Source organism: Triturus cristatus, chromosome 5_1 (genome assembly GCF_964204655.1).
Source record: "Triturus cristatus chromosome 5_1, aTriCri1.1, whole genome shotgun sequence".
Taxonomy (NCBI): Eukaryota; Metazoa; Chordata; class Amphibia; order Caudata; family Salamandridae; genus Triturus; species Triturus cristatus.
Window position 1 is genome coordinate 93,509,463 of NC_140587.1, and position 15,427 is coordinate 93,524,889.

Consider the following 15,427-nt stretch of genomic DNA (forward strand, 5'->3'; position numbering starts at 1 on the left):
TACTCACAGACCACCATCTGGAGACCTCCTTGATAAATCTGTTGATGGCACCATGACCTGTAGACCTCCACATCTGCTTAGGACTGTGGAGCCAAAACCTAAAATTCTTTACTTTACTGTCTCATGATGATACCCCATCCCATGGTCTTCTAGAGCTGTTTAAGTATACCACCTTTCTCAAAAATGCACCTCTACCAACCAGTAGAAACACTAGACACCTCTGTCGGTATGTACCTAAAATACAACCACAATCTAGAAGCTCCTAAAACAGTCTATCTATTCCACTTAACAAAGAATATCCTTGACTACCTGATGATGTGACTATGCACACTTCTCCACATTTGCATATCAGTCATAAAGCCACAAGAACTTCCCCCAACATCCTGTTCTCTAGAATCAATGAAGCCCTGAGTCCAGATGGGACGCCCAACCCAAGAAGTTCATATGCTTGCTTACGGATTAACAAACCTGTTTCTATCAAATAATACAATAACATACCCTAGGAATAATTCAAGTAGAGGGGAATTATGTTAACAGCTCTCTACAAACTAATATGACAATAGTTTCCAAAACACACATTTTGTTGCTGTGTTTTTCTGAGAACTTTAAATTGAGAACAACCCAAAGTATTTATTTTTTTAGGGAGGGGAGCAGATTGCTTATATACTCCACATCCCAGAAGTATCATGCAGACCAGTGCCCCCGAAGAAAGTAACACAATACCTGCAATATTTCTGTTAGCAGCTCATCAGGCTTCTCACCCAACGCTGGCACTAATGTTGTAAGACAGAGCTGCCTGCACCCAGAGCTCTGGACCAGCATGCATGAGCACTTGTACTGTGCAACCTCTCCTTGGCCATCAATGCAGCAATCCTATGGCAACACCGCCTTAATGAATCTAAGCATATCGAAGGTACCATGCTAACGTGGTGAGCAACCTTTGTCTTGAACCGACCCGCAAGGTTAACTACCACATCATGCTCGGAAGCTTCACTTCTGGAGCTCCTCAGGAACCAAACTAATCGCCGATCCTCTTTAAAGCCTATACAGTGTCCTTGACTCAAATCCTCTACTTTTGAAAATGTAGGTTGCACATGTATGGTCAAGATACCAAACTTCAGCTCAAACTTCAGGAGGACAGCAGATGCCCTTAGGACACTGCAAACTCTTCACGTAATCAGGCATGGATGAAGGCCCGCCGCCTCGGACTAAAGAGATTTAATCCCGATTTCTTGCTCCTGATAAACCCAAGAATGTCCACTTTGAATCATTTTCTGTTAAGGGCTCAGAAAAGGCAGACGCATGAAGGGAAGCGGGAGGCACTGCTAGTGCATTTATGTACTGCTCGCAGCCATTGATAGAGTCCTTAATCACAGGAAGTGTGCATTGAGGTTGTTGGTCGGGGAGGACTCTTTGCGGGAGGGGTATCTTGGATGGTGAAGACTGTGATGTGAATGTACTCTTGGAGATGTGCAGGGGCTGCTGCATTTGGATGATATAGGGTGTGCACAGGATATGCTGGTCTGTGCTATAGAGCTTTGTGGAGCATGTCTGTGTCCGTCCGTCCGTCTGAAGATCTTCTACAACAGTAGCAAAGTGAGCAAGGATTTATTACGTCACTGCAAGTACACAATCAGCCAAGTTTGTATGTCAGTGTGTTCTTTGCCAAGACTTAATGAATGACTCATTAAAGAGCAACCAACAGTCTAGTGATTACTCTCCTCACCAGAACCTTTATAATGTGCCAGTCGGCCGGACATCGAAGGTCGTGTGTCTCAACAAAACTAAGTGGGAGGCCAAAATACGAATGGGTTTGTGGACCAGCCTTAAAAGTCCCGTTCGATGCTGCGGCACAGCAGAAGAGACTTCCTAAGATCCCCCTGTTTGGTGTAGACTGTGGGTTCATGGCCAGCAAACCAGTCTATCAGATGCTTACGGCATCCAATCCTCTCCCTGCCCAACACCCCGGATATTCATAGCACTTAGGACACTCTGAAGCAAAAGGGATTTAAAAAAATCCATAACAAAAGAATTAAAAAGAAATGAGGTTTTACTCCTAAATCTTCTCACAGACAAGGATGCAGTTTGTTGATCAGCAGGAACTAGGTGCCTAAAAGCGGTTTTCCAATTCGAGTTTGCCAAATTTCCACTCCCTCCGTACCTCTGGTGTCTTAAGAACCAGTTGCAGGAGCATAGTATCAAAGGGCAAGTCTCTGCCTCTGTATATTGTCACCTGAATATTTAATTGCTCAATTTACATGTATTGCTCATTAATTTACAAACCACCCTATAACCCGGTCGACTTCGGAAAACCTCCCGGACCACTTTAGGTCTGCCTAGAAATTATTTATTCTTCTCCAATCCATTTGGAACCAATAAGTGTTGCTAAATGCAAACAGCAATAATCTTGAGGTTTCTCCACCAGATTAGATCTAGGTCTAGAAGATGGATAACCCAATCCTGGAGCCGGTGCACACGTCTCCACACACCAGATCCTGGTGTAGACCACAGATATCCAATGTAGAACTGGAAGAGACAGACCTATTCCAGGATTTCAGGATAACCACAGATCATGAAAATAATTTCTATCTAGACTTGCTGGACCAAAACTAAACTACTAAAGCAAAACCTAATCACAGGGCAACCACCTGGATGCCGGCCCCAACCTCTGAAAGATTCCCAGATCTCACTGCCTGACCCTCTGTGTAAGCCTCATTCCAGCACCCTCCCTTCTTCCCTGTAGATCACTTCCAGTGATGCTGGAGCCCTGCGCTCCTCCTCAACTCCTCAGGCAAAGCGGTCAGTCGCTAGCTTTGGGCTATGGAAATTACATACATACGTAGGACAGCATGAGAGGGTGAGATCGCCTTCTGTCCCCAGGGACATGCCGTGTTTAAGGGTCTAACCAACTATTAATGATAGAAAAGAGCTCCCACTGCTACGTTACAAGCACCTGATGTAACTAATGAGACACCTGAACTCATCATGGATGGATCGCTGTCACCATCAGCACCTCGTCATACCATGAATGCATAAACCTCAAATGATCCCTAGCCAGGCTCCACAGGAACTTGAAAATATGCGACAACACCCCTCCATGCCATAGTCGTTCCAGCGATTCATGGTACATCAATGAAACCGGTCCATAGTTGGGTGCACTACGCACATGGCCCTCGAAAGTAGAGTCAGGTCTACCTTCAGAAATGATCCCCTCGTATGTGCCCTCCGGGGACCACAGAATCTAAACACAAAGTACAAACGAGGCCGTGAGACTAGAGAAGAAAACAAACATGGGAAAGAACATTCCACGTCCTTCGCTGGTCTCTTGGTACCAAACAAGGTACGCGAGTCCAAAATACACCTGTATACCAGCCTTGAACACTGCCAGGTCAGAACTTGACAGGCACCTGCGCAAGACCCTCCAAAACTCAAAGCCTGTTTTTGTTTTATCAAAACGAAAATGTATTTACAGAACCCAGAAACCCTCCTGTGGTGTCACTATCATGATGACATCATCCTCCTGGCGGAAGCAACCAACACATTTAAAGTAGCAGTAACTCGCGTTACGCTACCAACCACACAGCACTTTCAAGTGAGTGAAATGTGAGTCGGTCTTCGGAGGGTCCTCCGGGGTGGGTTTTACTTTTCTTTCTCTGACTGCAAAGTGAGGCGTTATTAAAGTGAATTATATTACACTATTAGGATGTTATTTTATTGCAACACACAACAAAACGTGAATACCTGTAAACAAACTGTATGCATTCATAATAGTTATGACAGTACATTTTTTTAAGCCTGAAGTGGGCAGCAAACAGGTTTTAATAGGATTTAAACCACTAATGCCACTTTAATTGATAATGTACAAATAACAAATATTCACAGAAACCTATTTCCATACATTATCATTTGTGTGCAATATAGTGTTCTCAGTAAAACTGCATGGATATGCAAGTAGGGGGCCATTTAATGGAAAATGTGCTGTCTGCAAATGACAGTGCACTAACAAACAATGCTTTAGTTCCGTACTTTTTTTTTTTTTAATCATTCTTCATGTCCATTAAAGTGAGTGCTTGTTGTTCTAAAAAGTGGGTCGTGGTTCTAACCAATCTGGGAACCAGTGCTCTAAATAAATGAAGAAGCAAACCTACCCTCATCTTTCTCTGCCGGGGGCACAGGTAGAGATCCAGGCACCTCTCGAAGCGCTCATGGATGAAGCGGGGGAATGCCGGGACAGCGCGCAGGCATTTGTACGCCTGGGGCAGGAAGTTGAGTTTGCGCTCCTCGGGCTCTTGCTGCTCCCAGGCCAACCTCTGGAAGGGACAAATCACAGGTCAGAGGCAGAGAAGAGAGAATTACCATTTCATAGAACTATTAGCAGCAAATACGCTATTCATTGTAGGGAGTCCCAGTGAAAAGAGGCGTGGCATTAAAATGTGTGCACCAATCAGTGGCCTGGCTTCCAGGACTGGCTTGCAGCCATTACCTCTTCCTCGCTGAGGAGGTACTCTGGCGGAGGGTTGTAGGACTCCTCGTGCCCCGGGAGTTTCATCTTGGGTGCAGGCACGTGCATCTTGTGTCGCCCCAGGATAGCATTGGGGTCTTCCTTGGCCCACAAGTCGTAATACTGGGGGCCATCTTCTTTCGGCTTGCGGGGCTTGATCCAGCCCATCTTAATGGCGTGCACAAGCCTGGAAACCTGCAGGGGAGAATCAGAAATCAGAGCGCCTCCTGTGGGTGGAGCTGTAAGAAACACCATGCTCTGGATTCCAGAGCCCCACCCCAAAACAACCTTCAGATGCAGCAGTAGTTCCTGCACCTGGCACACACACCATCAATCCCCAACCTCCCTCTGCACCTCAGGACATTATGCCTGTCGCGCACACCCGGCCAGAAAGCCTCTGGATCCCAAATTCACTTCCCGCATGAAATACCTGTATGTGCGAAGCATGTTCTGCACAAGGGGCGACAGGTGCCATTTATGTGAAAGAAGTCACCAGGATTCAGCTAGGATTGAAAGGCCCTGGAAGGACTGTGCAGAATCTCCTGAATCCCTTCACTGATGCAGATTTAATAACAATGAATGGGAGTCCATACCTTCCCCAGTCCTTACAAGGAGATGCGATTCATTTGAATACATCCGGTGAGACAATTTTTTTTTAAATCAGTAGGCTCACTCATTTACAAACAGATGCATTTCCCTGGCCAATGCCGCAGTCATACTAGAGAAGACCCCAGAGTCCGGGTCAGGCTATGACCTGTTCAACAGACTCTCTCATACCACATCGAAACCACATTCAGGAAGGTACCATGCGGGTCTTACCTTCTCCTTCTCAATCAGGGATGGGATGAAGCTCCGCTTGTCAGCGGGGCGATTAGTGACCGGGTGAATCATGATCTCATGAGTAAAGAAATCCACTGCAGGCTGTGGGGGAAACAAGGCAGGTTTTACTTCATTGACTGTTGCGTATCGATCTCGATACCGCATTTATTGCCGCTGAGAAGCGAGCACCTTTATTGGATCCTTGCACTTGGAAGAAATTCACAGAACAAGCTCAATCAAATCAATCAATTCTTTATTCGAATGTCAAAGACTATCATAAAAGACTCCTACAAAATCCCCATCCAACTGAAATTCCATATAAATGAGATAAAACACACAAAAAATTGAAAACCCAACATTTGCGATGAGACCCAGATCGTTTAAGAAAACTACCCAATGTAAAACATACGTCAGCATTGGGTAACAATTGTAAGAAACTAAGGGCAACTCAACATTGATTAAAACTGTGCATCCTTACAAGAGGTCCTAATAATTGTAATCTAAAAGTTCTATAAAGTTTATAGAATGATGTAAAGTGCAGTAGAAGGAGTTGAAATGAAAAAAGAAATTCCCATTCAGATCACCATAATATCCCAGTGGAAAGCACAACAAATAAGACAATGTGTGCTCTAAAACTCAACAGAGGTCTCTCCCAATTATTACATACGTAAAACCAATACGGCTCTAGACCAATGATAGTTCTTAGGACGTCATAGTTCCTCACTAAGGGCTTTCGTAGTTCCAAGCTTTCCCTTAGTCCATAAACAGACGTTTCACAGAATTTTTTAAATCATTTTTACGTTTAGTCAGAGGGTTGTCAAATAAGGAGGATTTTCATAGATCTTCAAAAGTTTGCTGAACATATTCAAGCCAGGGAATGTTCAAGGGCCGCTCACATCGAATACAATCATCAATTATGTTTTGGCTAAGAGTGACCCGAGGGTTGATCCGCACTGAAAGCCATTACAAAAGGGGGCCTATTTTAAGATCCGCAAAATAAGGCAGGGCAAGTTTTTCATGGCAAAAGTAGATTGAAGAGGATACAACTGCAACATCGATTCTCCTCCACTCGCAATGCCCAGCAGTCTGCAAAATCCTATACCCCACGACCAAAACTAGCAGTAGGCACACATTATTTGGTATACAAGTCTAAAAGAGAAGAGATCGGCTTGCCTCCCACGGCCTAACAAACACTAAAAAGTTAACATACGGTTTGTGTAAACTTGACGTTTCTGTACTTCACATTTTCCGCCCATGATCCATTAGAATCAAACACGAGTCCTAGATATGGAAATCTGTACACACTCTCCTAGCTATTCCCAATGATACAGAGAGTGTGTAACAAATAGTGCTTAGGGCCACAAGCCACGGTGTGAGAGTAAAATTAGTTGACAGGTCAAGATAAGACAAATTGTGAAAAAGCACGTACCCAGCAACGCAAGGCTTCCGGAATCAGACAAGAAGCACAGCATTACCAGAATATAAAAGAACAGGTATAGGAGCGGAATTGGCATAGGGACATCTTGAGTTACGGTATTCAGAGACATTGAGTTGATTAATCTATAAAATAAACAATACAGGGGACAGCACACCCTCTTGTCTCACTCCACCGAACAGGCTCATTCTATTGCACTTTCAGTAATATTGACTTCTACTTTACCTTTACCAGCAGCCCAATGGAGGCTATTTAAAAAAAAGTATAGCCCAGCAGACTTACAAATCTATGGACTGTTGCAGAAACTAACTTTACCTTTTCCCAAGCCCACTCCCATAATTCTCATCCTGATGCAGGACTACATGAAGCACACTGTGCCGAAACATTATCTGAAGTCCCTGTATTAATGGATTGTTTTATTGAGAATTCAGCTTACCTCATAAGGGTTGTAGTTAACATCTCCAAACTGGCCTTTCTGAAGACGATGAACTAGGTCGACCTGTTCGTCTGTCAGTTTGATATCAGCTCCAGTCATCTTGTCATGAACTGTCCGCCTGTATGGATGATTCACATTATAAGACAGGGGTTCATGGTAAGTCATGAACAATGCAAGTCAAAACTAAAAAGGAAAGAGGAATCGGGTGTCAGAAGAAAATGGGTAGATAGGAGGAAAATGGAGAGGGAAAAAGGATACAGGTTTTAGGAGATGCACTGGAATAAAGTGAGCAATTTGGAGGAAGGAACAAGCAGACAGTGGAGCCAGAAAGATTGAGAGAGGAAGAGGGAGCGCTATAGGCGAGAAAGATGCCAGAGGAGATTGAAATGCAGCCTGATTCAAGTGAGACCTGAACATGGTGACGGTAATACCCAGAGATGGTAGAGAGAGATTAAAGACAGAGGATACAGAGTAAAAAAACTGCTGCAAGCAGATAAGATGGAGCGAGATACAGAATTAACTAGGAAACAGAGGATGGGGAGACAAAATGAACTTTAAATGTCTCCTAGCTTTGACACTAGTGTCAGGCTATTTGTGATGCAATCACACCTTGAAAACAGCTTTTGTTTGAAACAATGGACCTGATCTCAAAGGTATTTTGGGTTATGCAAAGTAGTAGCAACAGGGAGTTTGACGTTACAGGGCTGATTCCCGGAGGCCTGTAAAGGAATGCTACTGTAGCACGGTTTCCTGTACCCATAAATGCTTTTGTGAATCCGCCTACATTATATGTGTGGCACATGGGCTAGAGGATTATAATACATCTATAATAGATCTTGTGGTGTAGGTGTGTGAATACTATACTGCCAAACACTTCCTGCACAACTTTGAACGCTGGGTTGAATGTAGCCCACCACATCATGAATGCAGGGGTGGGAGGAGGGTGAAGGTAGACTGAATTACCCTGCTGGAGCTGACTGGCCTACAGCACTGGTAGAAGGTCCCTAGAAAAGTATAAACATAGCCGGGCGGTCGCCTACCTCTATGGAGTTGGGCCCTGGACTCTCAGCCATTTTCTGAAATCCAACTAAACTACTACTAACGTCCCTAAAAAGTAACCTATAAAATAAACGTAAAATGTACAAACATGTGTATCAGACAGAGCACCTGGACAGGTTTCAGGGAGTTTTAAAACTGTTTCCAAATAGTTTTGAAAATCCATTCGCCGAACGGCTTCAGTAAAGTACACCCCCAGAGTCATCACTGCCTGGTTTCTAGTGCAGTATTTATTAAGGAGCCTTCATATCTCGAAAAGAGGAGAGAAGCTGCCCTAGAAAGCATCAATGACCGATGGGTGGTAACAAATCCTAGGTTAAGAGCTCCTAGTGAGAATCACTGGCACGGTTTTGGGAGCGTAACCAGCGGTTGCAGGCATATAACGAAATGCAAAAATAATAACCAAAAAGACTAAGAGAATGGAAAGTACTTCTATACAATGTTTGAAGGCTACAATGGTCGGAAAATGCCTGCTACGGATAGGAGCCATTTTACACTCACGGAATCCAGTAGGGGACCCAGTAGGGAGAAGGAGCAAAATCTAGATCTCGAAGGGTGCTGTGGGGATGGGACTACAAAGTTCTGATTGACCATTTCCATAACCTACTGTATGTCACAGTGGGTCAGGGTGGCACAAAGGCTGTAAGGTGATAAGTCATAAACACCTTTAAATAGAAGGGCCAATAGCTGCCGGAGGGTCTTCCTCTTCGCCGAGTGCCAGCCAGGCTGGTGGCAACTGGATGAGGTGTGAGCATGCCTAGGGAGGGTACTGGAGGCAAATTCTAAGACACTGTCCAGTGCAGTGAAGACATGCTGAGGGAGGGGGGGGGGGGTACAGAGAGGCTGCTACGATATAGCATTATAGCCCACTGCCGAAGGCTATACCGGTTGTTAAAGGCCCTGAACCAGAGTTATAGGCCTGAGACGCAGGCGGTTAAGCCCTAGGCAATGGGCGAGGATAACTGAGTAACACAATGAAGAACGAGTGGCCTGATGGCTTGAAGGCGGAGCGGGTGAGGGTCCAGGAAGAATAGTAGACGAGGATGATACACCATCTCCAACACGGCGGCAGAGAGATTGAGGGGTACGAAGATGGATTAGGATAGGCCGAAGCGATGAAGCTGGTTGCATGCATGAGTGTTGTTTCTGCAGAGTGGATGATATGAGCGCGTGCTAGAAGGGGGTAATCGGTTATAAGAGGAATATGGCGTTTTCCAGCATTTGGGAGAAGAAAGAGCTGCAGCCCTGGGCAGTATCACTACAGATCTGAAGCACTGCGCAAGAATACGGAGTGGAGTAAGTGATGTAAAAGAGGTAAGAGAGGCGGACTAAAGAGCACATAGCTAGAGGTTTGACGATTGGTGACATGAAAGGATCCGACTGAGATCAGAGGGCCAGAGAGCAGACAGGGGCCAAAGGGCCACAACCGAGGCGGTGTGCTGCCGCCTATCAACCGATGGGCCATGTACACAGCTTCTGCACTGGACTCTCAGGGTAGCCAGGCTGAAAAGGCAAATGCTTCTGAGGGAGGTAATGAGGGTTGGTAGACACTCCGAACCCAAGCAGCCAAACAACAGACACAATACGTCACTCCTCAGCCCAGTGCTGGTCTTACTTACAAAAGCAAGGCACAGTCTTCCAGGTTCCATATTCAGGCCTCGTGGTCCCTGCTGCTTGGATGCACTCTGGCACACGAGTAGCTGGCGGACTCTTTACGGTTGCATGCAGGCCTCAGGCAGCTGGCACAGCATGGTGGGCAGAGGCCCTGCTCTCGGATCCTCAGGCTGGATGCACGGCGGCATGGCAGACTCCTCCAGCCGCCCCTCGGCTTCAGCAGTGGCAGCCTGCAGGCCGGTGGGGTCCTCCCCAGCTGCGGTAGGGTTCGGTCTCACAGAGCTGGCAGCCACTGAAGGACATGGGAAACTGGTCCCTCTGGTCATCTCGTGGAGACGCCGGGTGGCGTGGTGTCACTTCCGGTTGCTGATGCTTCATGTGTGCCACATGCACCACACACGGAGGCCGGGAGACTTCTCATGGCTCCAATCAGTATGGATTACTCTCCTGTGAGCGAGTCTGCTCCTCTGGACGTGTCACTCCAGGAACACTGAGCTTCTCCTCCTGGAAGCCTCTCCTTCTGTAGGGCCAGGCACACTCCGTCCTTCTCGGAGCAGGCGCGCAGGCTTTTAGGGAGTCCGACAGCCCTCCTGCAGGGTGAGCAGACTTCAGGGGAGGCTCCCTCATCTCTGGGACACTAGCTGTAAACAGGCATGAGCCCTGGATCCCACTGGCTCTTCGAGTGCTCTTCCTTGGTCAACACACACTTGGAACTGGCACAAAATGGGATGGTTTAGGTGCCACCATTACACGGATTCTTCAAGCAAGAGTAATATGGCAGGGCTTCCTGTATGGTGGTAATTGTGGACGAGCAGTAAGAGCAACAGCTGCGACAGGCGTGTGTGAAATCTAGACGGCGTGGTTGGTAGCCCCCCCACACGCCACTTGCACTGGCTCAGGGAGGCGACGAGGCTTTGGAAGTAGCCAGGTTTGGCTCCTCTAGGCCTGCGTTGGTCCAGTGGTCCTTCGTAGTCCGCGGAGAGGTGCTCTCACGTTGGTCTTTAAGGAGCGGATGGTATGTAAATAGAAGGTGCACAGTTCCCTGCTCCCCAGGAGATTTAACAGAATGATCGCCGCAGGTTTGTCCGCCTTTCTATTAGTTTCCTGTTGACATTTCGCTGTTTTTTACCAACGAATGTGAACAGACTCGAATCAGGACTGCAACAGGCCTCAGAATGAGGAAAGAACAGATAGTTATTGGGGCACTTTTTATCCATCCGGAGGAGCGGGGCGGGGAGATACCAGAATAGTTAATATGTAAGCACCACGGTGAAAAAGGATGAGGAGGTTTAAATGGAAATGGGAAGATTAGAGAGATGAAGAAAGAAAACTGATGCTGGAGAAAGGGCATAGGGGTGAAGGGGTAGGAGCAATGGTAGGAAAGAGACAAAAAAGCAAAGAAGTAGAAGCCGCGGTACAAAAGGGTCAAGGAAGAAAAGGCGATGACAGAAGAGCTCAAAAGAGAAAAGTGATGCAAGCGAAAGGACCAATGGATTAAAAAGCGAAATGGTAGAAAAGGTCAGAGAGAAGCTTAAGGAAGAGTAAAGAAAGAGGTGAGAAGGGAAGAGCAAGAGTAGGAGAAGAGGTGAGGAGCGGAGCAAAAGCGATGCAAGAGATCAGAGGAAGAAAGAGCAATGCTGAGAAGGGATGCAGCGGTGATGAAGGAAAATCTATGGAAGAGGAGAAGTAGGAAGGGTGATAGTAAAGAAAGGGGGGGGTGTTACAACAGATGCTGGAAGAAGCATGGCAAAATAGAGGCTTGGAGGACACCGAACCGAGAAGGAACTGCAGTGGCAGAGGACGGGTGAAGAGGTGGAGGTGAGATAAAGTGAGATGGAACATATTTTCCACCAACTTTCATGCCTCTTAACAGCCTTTACTGCACCTCTTTATCTGCTCCCTACATTCCAAATTCCTCCTCATATCGACTTGGTCATCTTTCCTTTCCTACTGGTCCATTTCACCCTCACCCCAACTCCATCACCCCTTCTGCACTATCCATGGAGCTTCTCACCTCACACTGTTCTTTTCACTGCTTCACAACCCTGCCACCCTCTCTAGCAGCTCTCCTTCTGGTCTCCATCACCCCTTCTGCACTATCCATGGAGCTTCTCACCTCACACTGTTCTTTTCACTGCTTCACAATCCTGCCACCCTCTCTAGCAGCTCTCCTTCTGGTCTCCATCACCCCTTCTGCACTATCCATGGAGCTTCTCACCTCACACTGTTCTTTTCACTGCTTCACAATCCTGCCACCCTCTCTAGCAGCTCTCCTTCTGGTCTCCATCACCCCTTCTGCACTATCCATGGAGCTTCTCACCTCACACTGTTCTTTTCACTGCTTCACAATCCTGCCACCCTCTCTAGCAGCTCTCCTTCTGGTCTCCATCACCCCTTCTGCACTATCCATGGAGCTTCTCACCTCACACTGTTCTTTTCACTGCTTCACAATCCTGCCACCCTCTCTAGCAGCTCTCCTTCTTCTGGTCTCCACCACCCCTCATCGCTTCGGCAAGGAGCAGAAGCTGAAAACAGGGTTGTGCGCGATGCTGCCCATTGCCTGGAGTCTACAGGGGTTGGCAATGCAATGGGAGAGATTATCTCAGAACCAGAAAGTGAACTAGTGGCATTAGAGTCCAGCTGGGGAAGACGCGGACTCGCGGTGGTGATTCCCAGGGCCAGGGAGTGTAGACATGGAAGGCAGAGGGATTGAAAGCTCTTCCCTGTGAAGTGAAGTCTAGCAGTAGGGGGCAGAGAGACCTGTGAGGCGTTTCGGTCTAGAAGTGGAGGGAACAGGTACACAGGAGATGCTCTTGGGCATCGGAGTACAGCAGGTGCCTCAGAGTTGAGGCTACACGGGAAGGTCTTGCATGTGCTGCAGAGCCAGGCAGAGGAGACGTGTTTAACAGATGAAGGGCTCCAGGCCCAGCGGCTCTTACCAGTGGTCCGGGTTCTCCTTACTAGTAGTCGGGGCTCTCCTTACCAGTAGTCGGGGCTCTCCTTACCAGTAGTCGGGGCTCTCCTTACCAGTAGTCGGGGCTCTGCTTACCAGTAGTCGGGGCTCTGCTTACCAGTAGTCGGGGCTCTCCTTACCAGTAGTCGGGGCTCTCCTTACCAGTAGTCGGGGCTCTCCTTACCAGTAGTCGGGGCTCTCCTTACCAGTAGTCGGGGCTCTCCTTACCAGTAGTCGGGGCTCTCCTTACCAGTAGTCGGGGCTCTCCTTACCAGTAGTCGGGGCTCTCCTTACCAGTAGTCGGGGCTCTCCTTACCAGTAGTCGGGGCTCTCCTTACCAGTAGTCGGGGCTCTCCTTACCAGTAGTCGGGGCTCTCCTTACCAGTAGTCGGGGCTCTGCTTACCAGTAGTCGGGGCTCTGCTTACCAGTAGTCGGGGCTCTGCTTACCAGTAGTCGGGGCTCTGCTTACCAGTAGTCGGGGCTCTGCTTACCAGTAGTCGGGGCTCTGCTTACCAGTAGTCGGGGCTCTGCTTACCAGTAGTCGGGGCTCTGCTTACCAGTAGTCGGGGCTCTGCTTACCAGTAGTCGGGGTTCTCCATCTTGTCCAAAAACTCGTCCAGTTCGTCCTTGTTGCGGATTGGTTTGTAGATTTTCCTCCCCTCCAGGTCGTATCCGACGTGGGGGTAATCCTGGTACCATTCCATGGGGATGTTACCCACGGTATTGCGGACATCCTGAGTGGAAGAGAAAGCACAGAGAAGCGGGACTTAGAGGCAGGCAAAAAACATGCCTCAAGCAGGTTGGTGCTTTTACGTGCATCGATAACACAACACTGTGAAACCTAAAAACAACACCCTTGAAGGCCATCAACGTTTACTGACAATCACAATGCAAAGCTCCTGTCTTCCTATAATGGGGACCTGGGCAGAGCTCTCCCCAACATGCAGGTCATGGGTAAGAAAATACTGCACATCACCACCGACAAAACTTTAGGTCTGGGGAACCAGGAGATAATAGCTGTATCAGACAATTAACACAAATTAAAATTACAAATAAAACCTACACGACGGTATTTGTTCCACCTTCAATAATATTTATCTAAAACCTGACAAACGTCGGCAGGTATACTGCAAGGGGGGGGGGGGAAGCATAAAACAGAGAAAGTAAAGAGAAAGGAGCGGGATGAGAACGGCAAGAGCAGAAGAAGAGAATAAGCATAGGCAAAGCCAAGACATCTGACAACTTTAAAAGTGAAACTGCTTCATAGCCTATTCACAAGTTTCTGCCCGTGTTTGGGTGAATACGAGAACGTGTGAATAACTGGTTGGATGTGAGCCGATGCGTAAGGGCATTAGAGCATTGATGAATGTGTTAATAAAAGTGCATGGATGTGAGGATGGATGAGTGAGTGAGTAAAAGAATGAATCGATGCAATGAAGCAGCAGGTTACCCCATCTTACAAGATAAGGCCTCAGGCAACAGCATGGATAATATTAGAACACAAATATTACGAATTACCAATATTCTGCAGAGTGAAGCATTACGCAGGGCGTGTGGAAATGTAAATGTGTGGCTGCTAACTTCAAATCCTACTCTTGTGGACTTTAAAATATTACTTTCCATTTTGGGAAACAAGAGGCAAGTAGAGCAAGGTTAAAAGCTGGGCTCAGTGAGAACCCCGCCAGCGCTCGAACCCGAACCTGGTCTTACCCCAGGATAAGCATGCATGTCAACCGGGGGGAGAATCGGGATATTTTGAAGCCGAAGATGGATTTCTTGTAGCCGTTTCCTACCTAAAACTGCCTCGCCTTCCAGCATACGTCAATGGGAGAAATGAAGGCCCCTGATATTTTTTTCAATATCTCTTGTTTCAAAAGGTTGGCCTGTTCGGGTAAGCAGACTCGAGGCGGCCGAGTGCGGACCCCGCCGCCAGTAGGCTCATCTTTTAACTGATAGTGGCGGACTCACAGCGGAGTTCACGAAGGCCCCTGGTTCATCCCTAGTCTGAGAGTGGCGGACTCACAGCGGAGTTCAGTAAGGCCCCTGGTTCATCCCCAGTCTGAGTGTGGCGGACTCACAGCAGAGTTCAGTAAGGCCCCTGGTGACCTAGTTGTAGGACACCCCCGCGCCGCACGGCCACCAGCTGCCGCGTGTGCCTCCCTGCCTAACTGCCTCGCTGCCTGGCTGCCGCGTGACCACGCCCCCTCCTTCGAGCGGCGTGGTCCGTGCTCGCCGCTTCTCTCCCTGGTGTCTTCGTTGGTAGATTTACTGTAATTGTTGTACATTGTGCTTTTTTCTTCTGTATTGCCTGCTTTCTGTTGCGGTCTTTGTACCTGCCCTCCGTCTTCCCTCCCCGCTTCCCGCCACCACCGCTGACCCCGCCCCTTTTTTCCTTCTGTACCCTCCCCGCTCCCGCCTCCCAGCTGCTCCGCCCCCCCGCGCACTTGGCCATATATGGCGACCGTGCGACGCAGGTGAGTGTGACCTAGTTGTAGGACACCCCCGCGCCGCACGGCCACCAGCTGCCGCGTGTGCCTCCCTGCCTAACTGCCTCGCTGCCCGGCTGCCGCGTGACCACGCCCCCTCCTTCGAGCGGCGTGGTCCGTGCTCGC

At 48.0% G+C, this 15,427-nt stretch overlaps 1 protein-coding gene across 1 annotated transcript in view; it reads right to left on the reverse strand.

Moving 5' to 3' along the window:
* The window catches only part of BOP1 (BOP1 ribosomal biogenesis factor), a 572,762-nt gene that overhangs the window by 62,641 nt on the left and 494,694 nt on the right, over nucleotides 1–15,427 (reverse strand). Inside the window, exons 4-8 of the mRNA XM_085604482.1 lie at nucleotides 13,395–13,549; nucleotides 7,192–7,309; nucleotides 5,321–5,422; nucleotides 4,484–4,696; nucleotides 4,149–4,310 (exon numbers count right to left, since the gene is read on the reverse strand). Of these exons, the coding sequence (XP_085460608.1) occupies nucleotides 4,149–4,310; nucleotides 4,484–4,696; nucleotides 5,321–5,422; nucleotides 7,192–7,309; nucleotides 13,395–13,549 (750 nt within the window). The remainder of the gene's footprint in view (nucleotides 1–4,148; nucleotides 4,311–4,483; nucleotides 4,697–5,320; nucleotides 5,423–7,191; nucleotides 7,310–13,394; nucleotides 13,550–15,427) is intronic.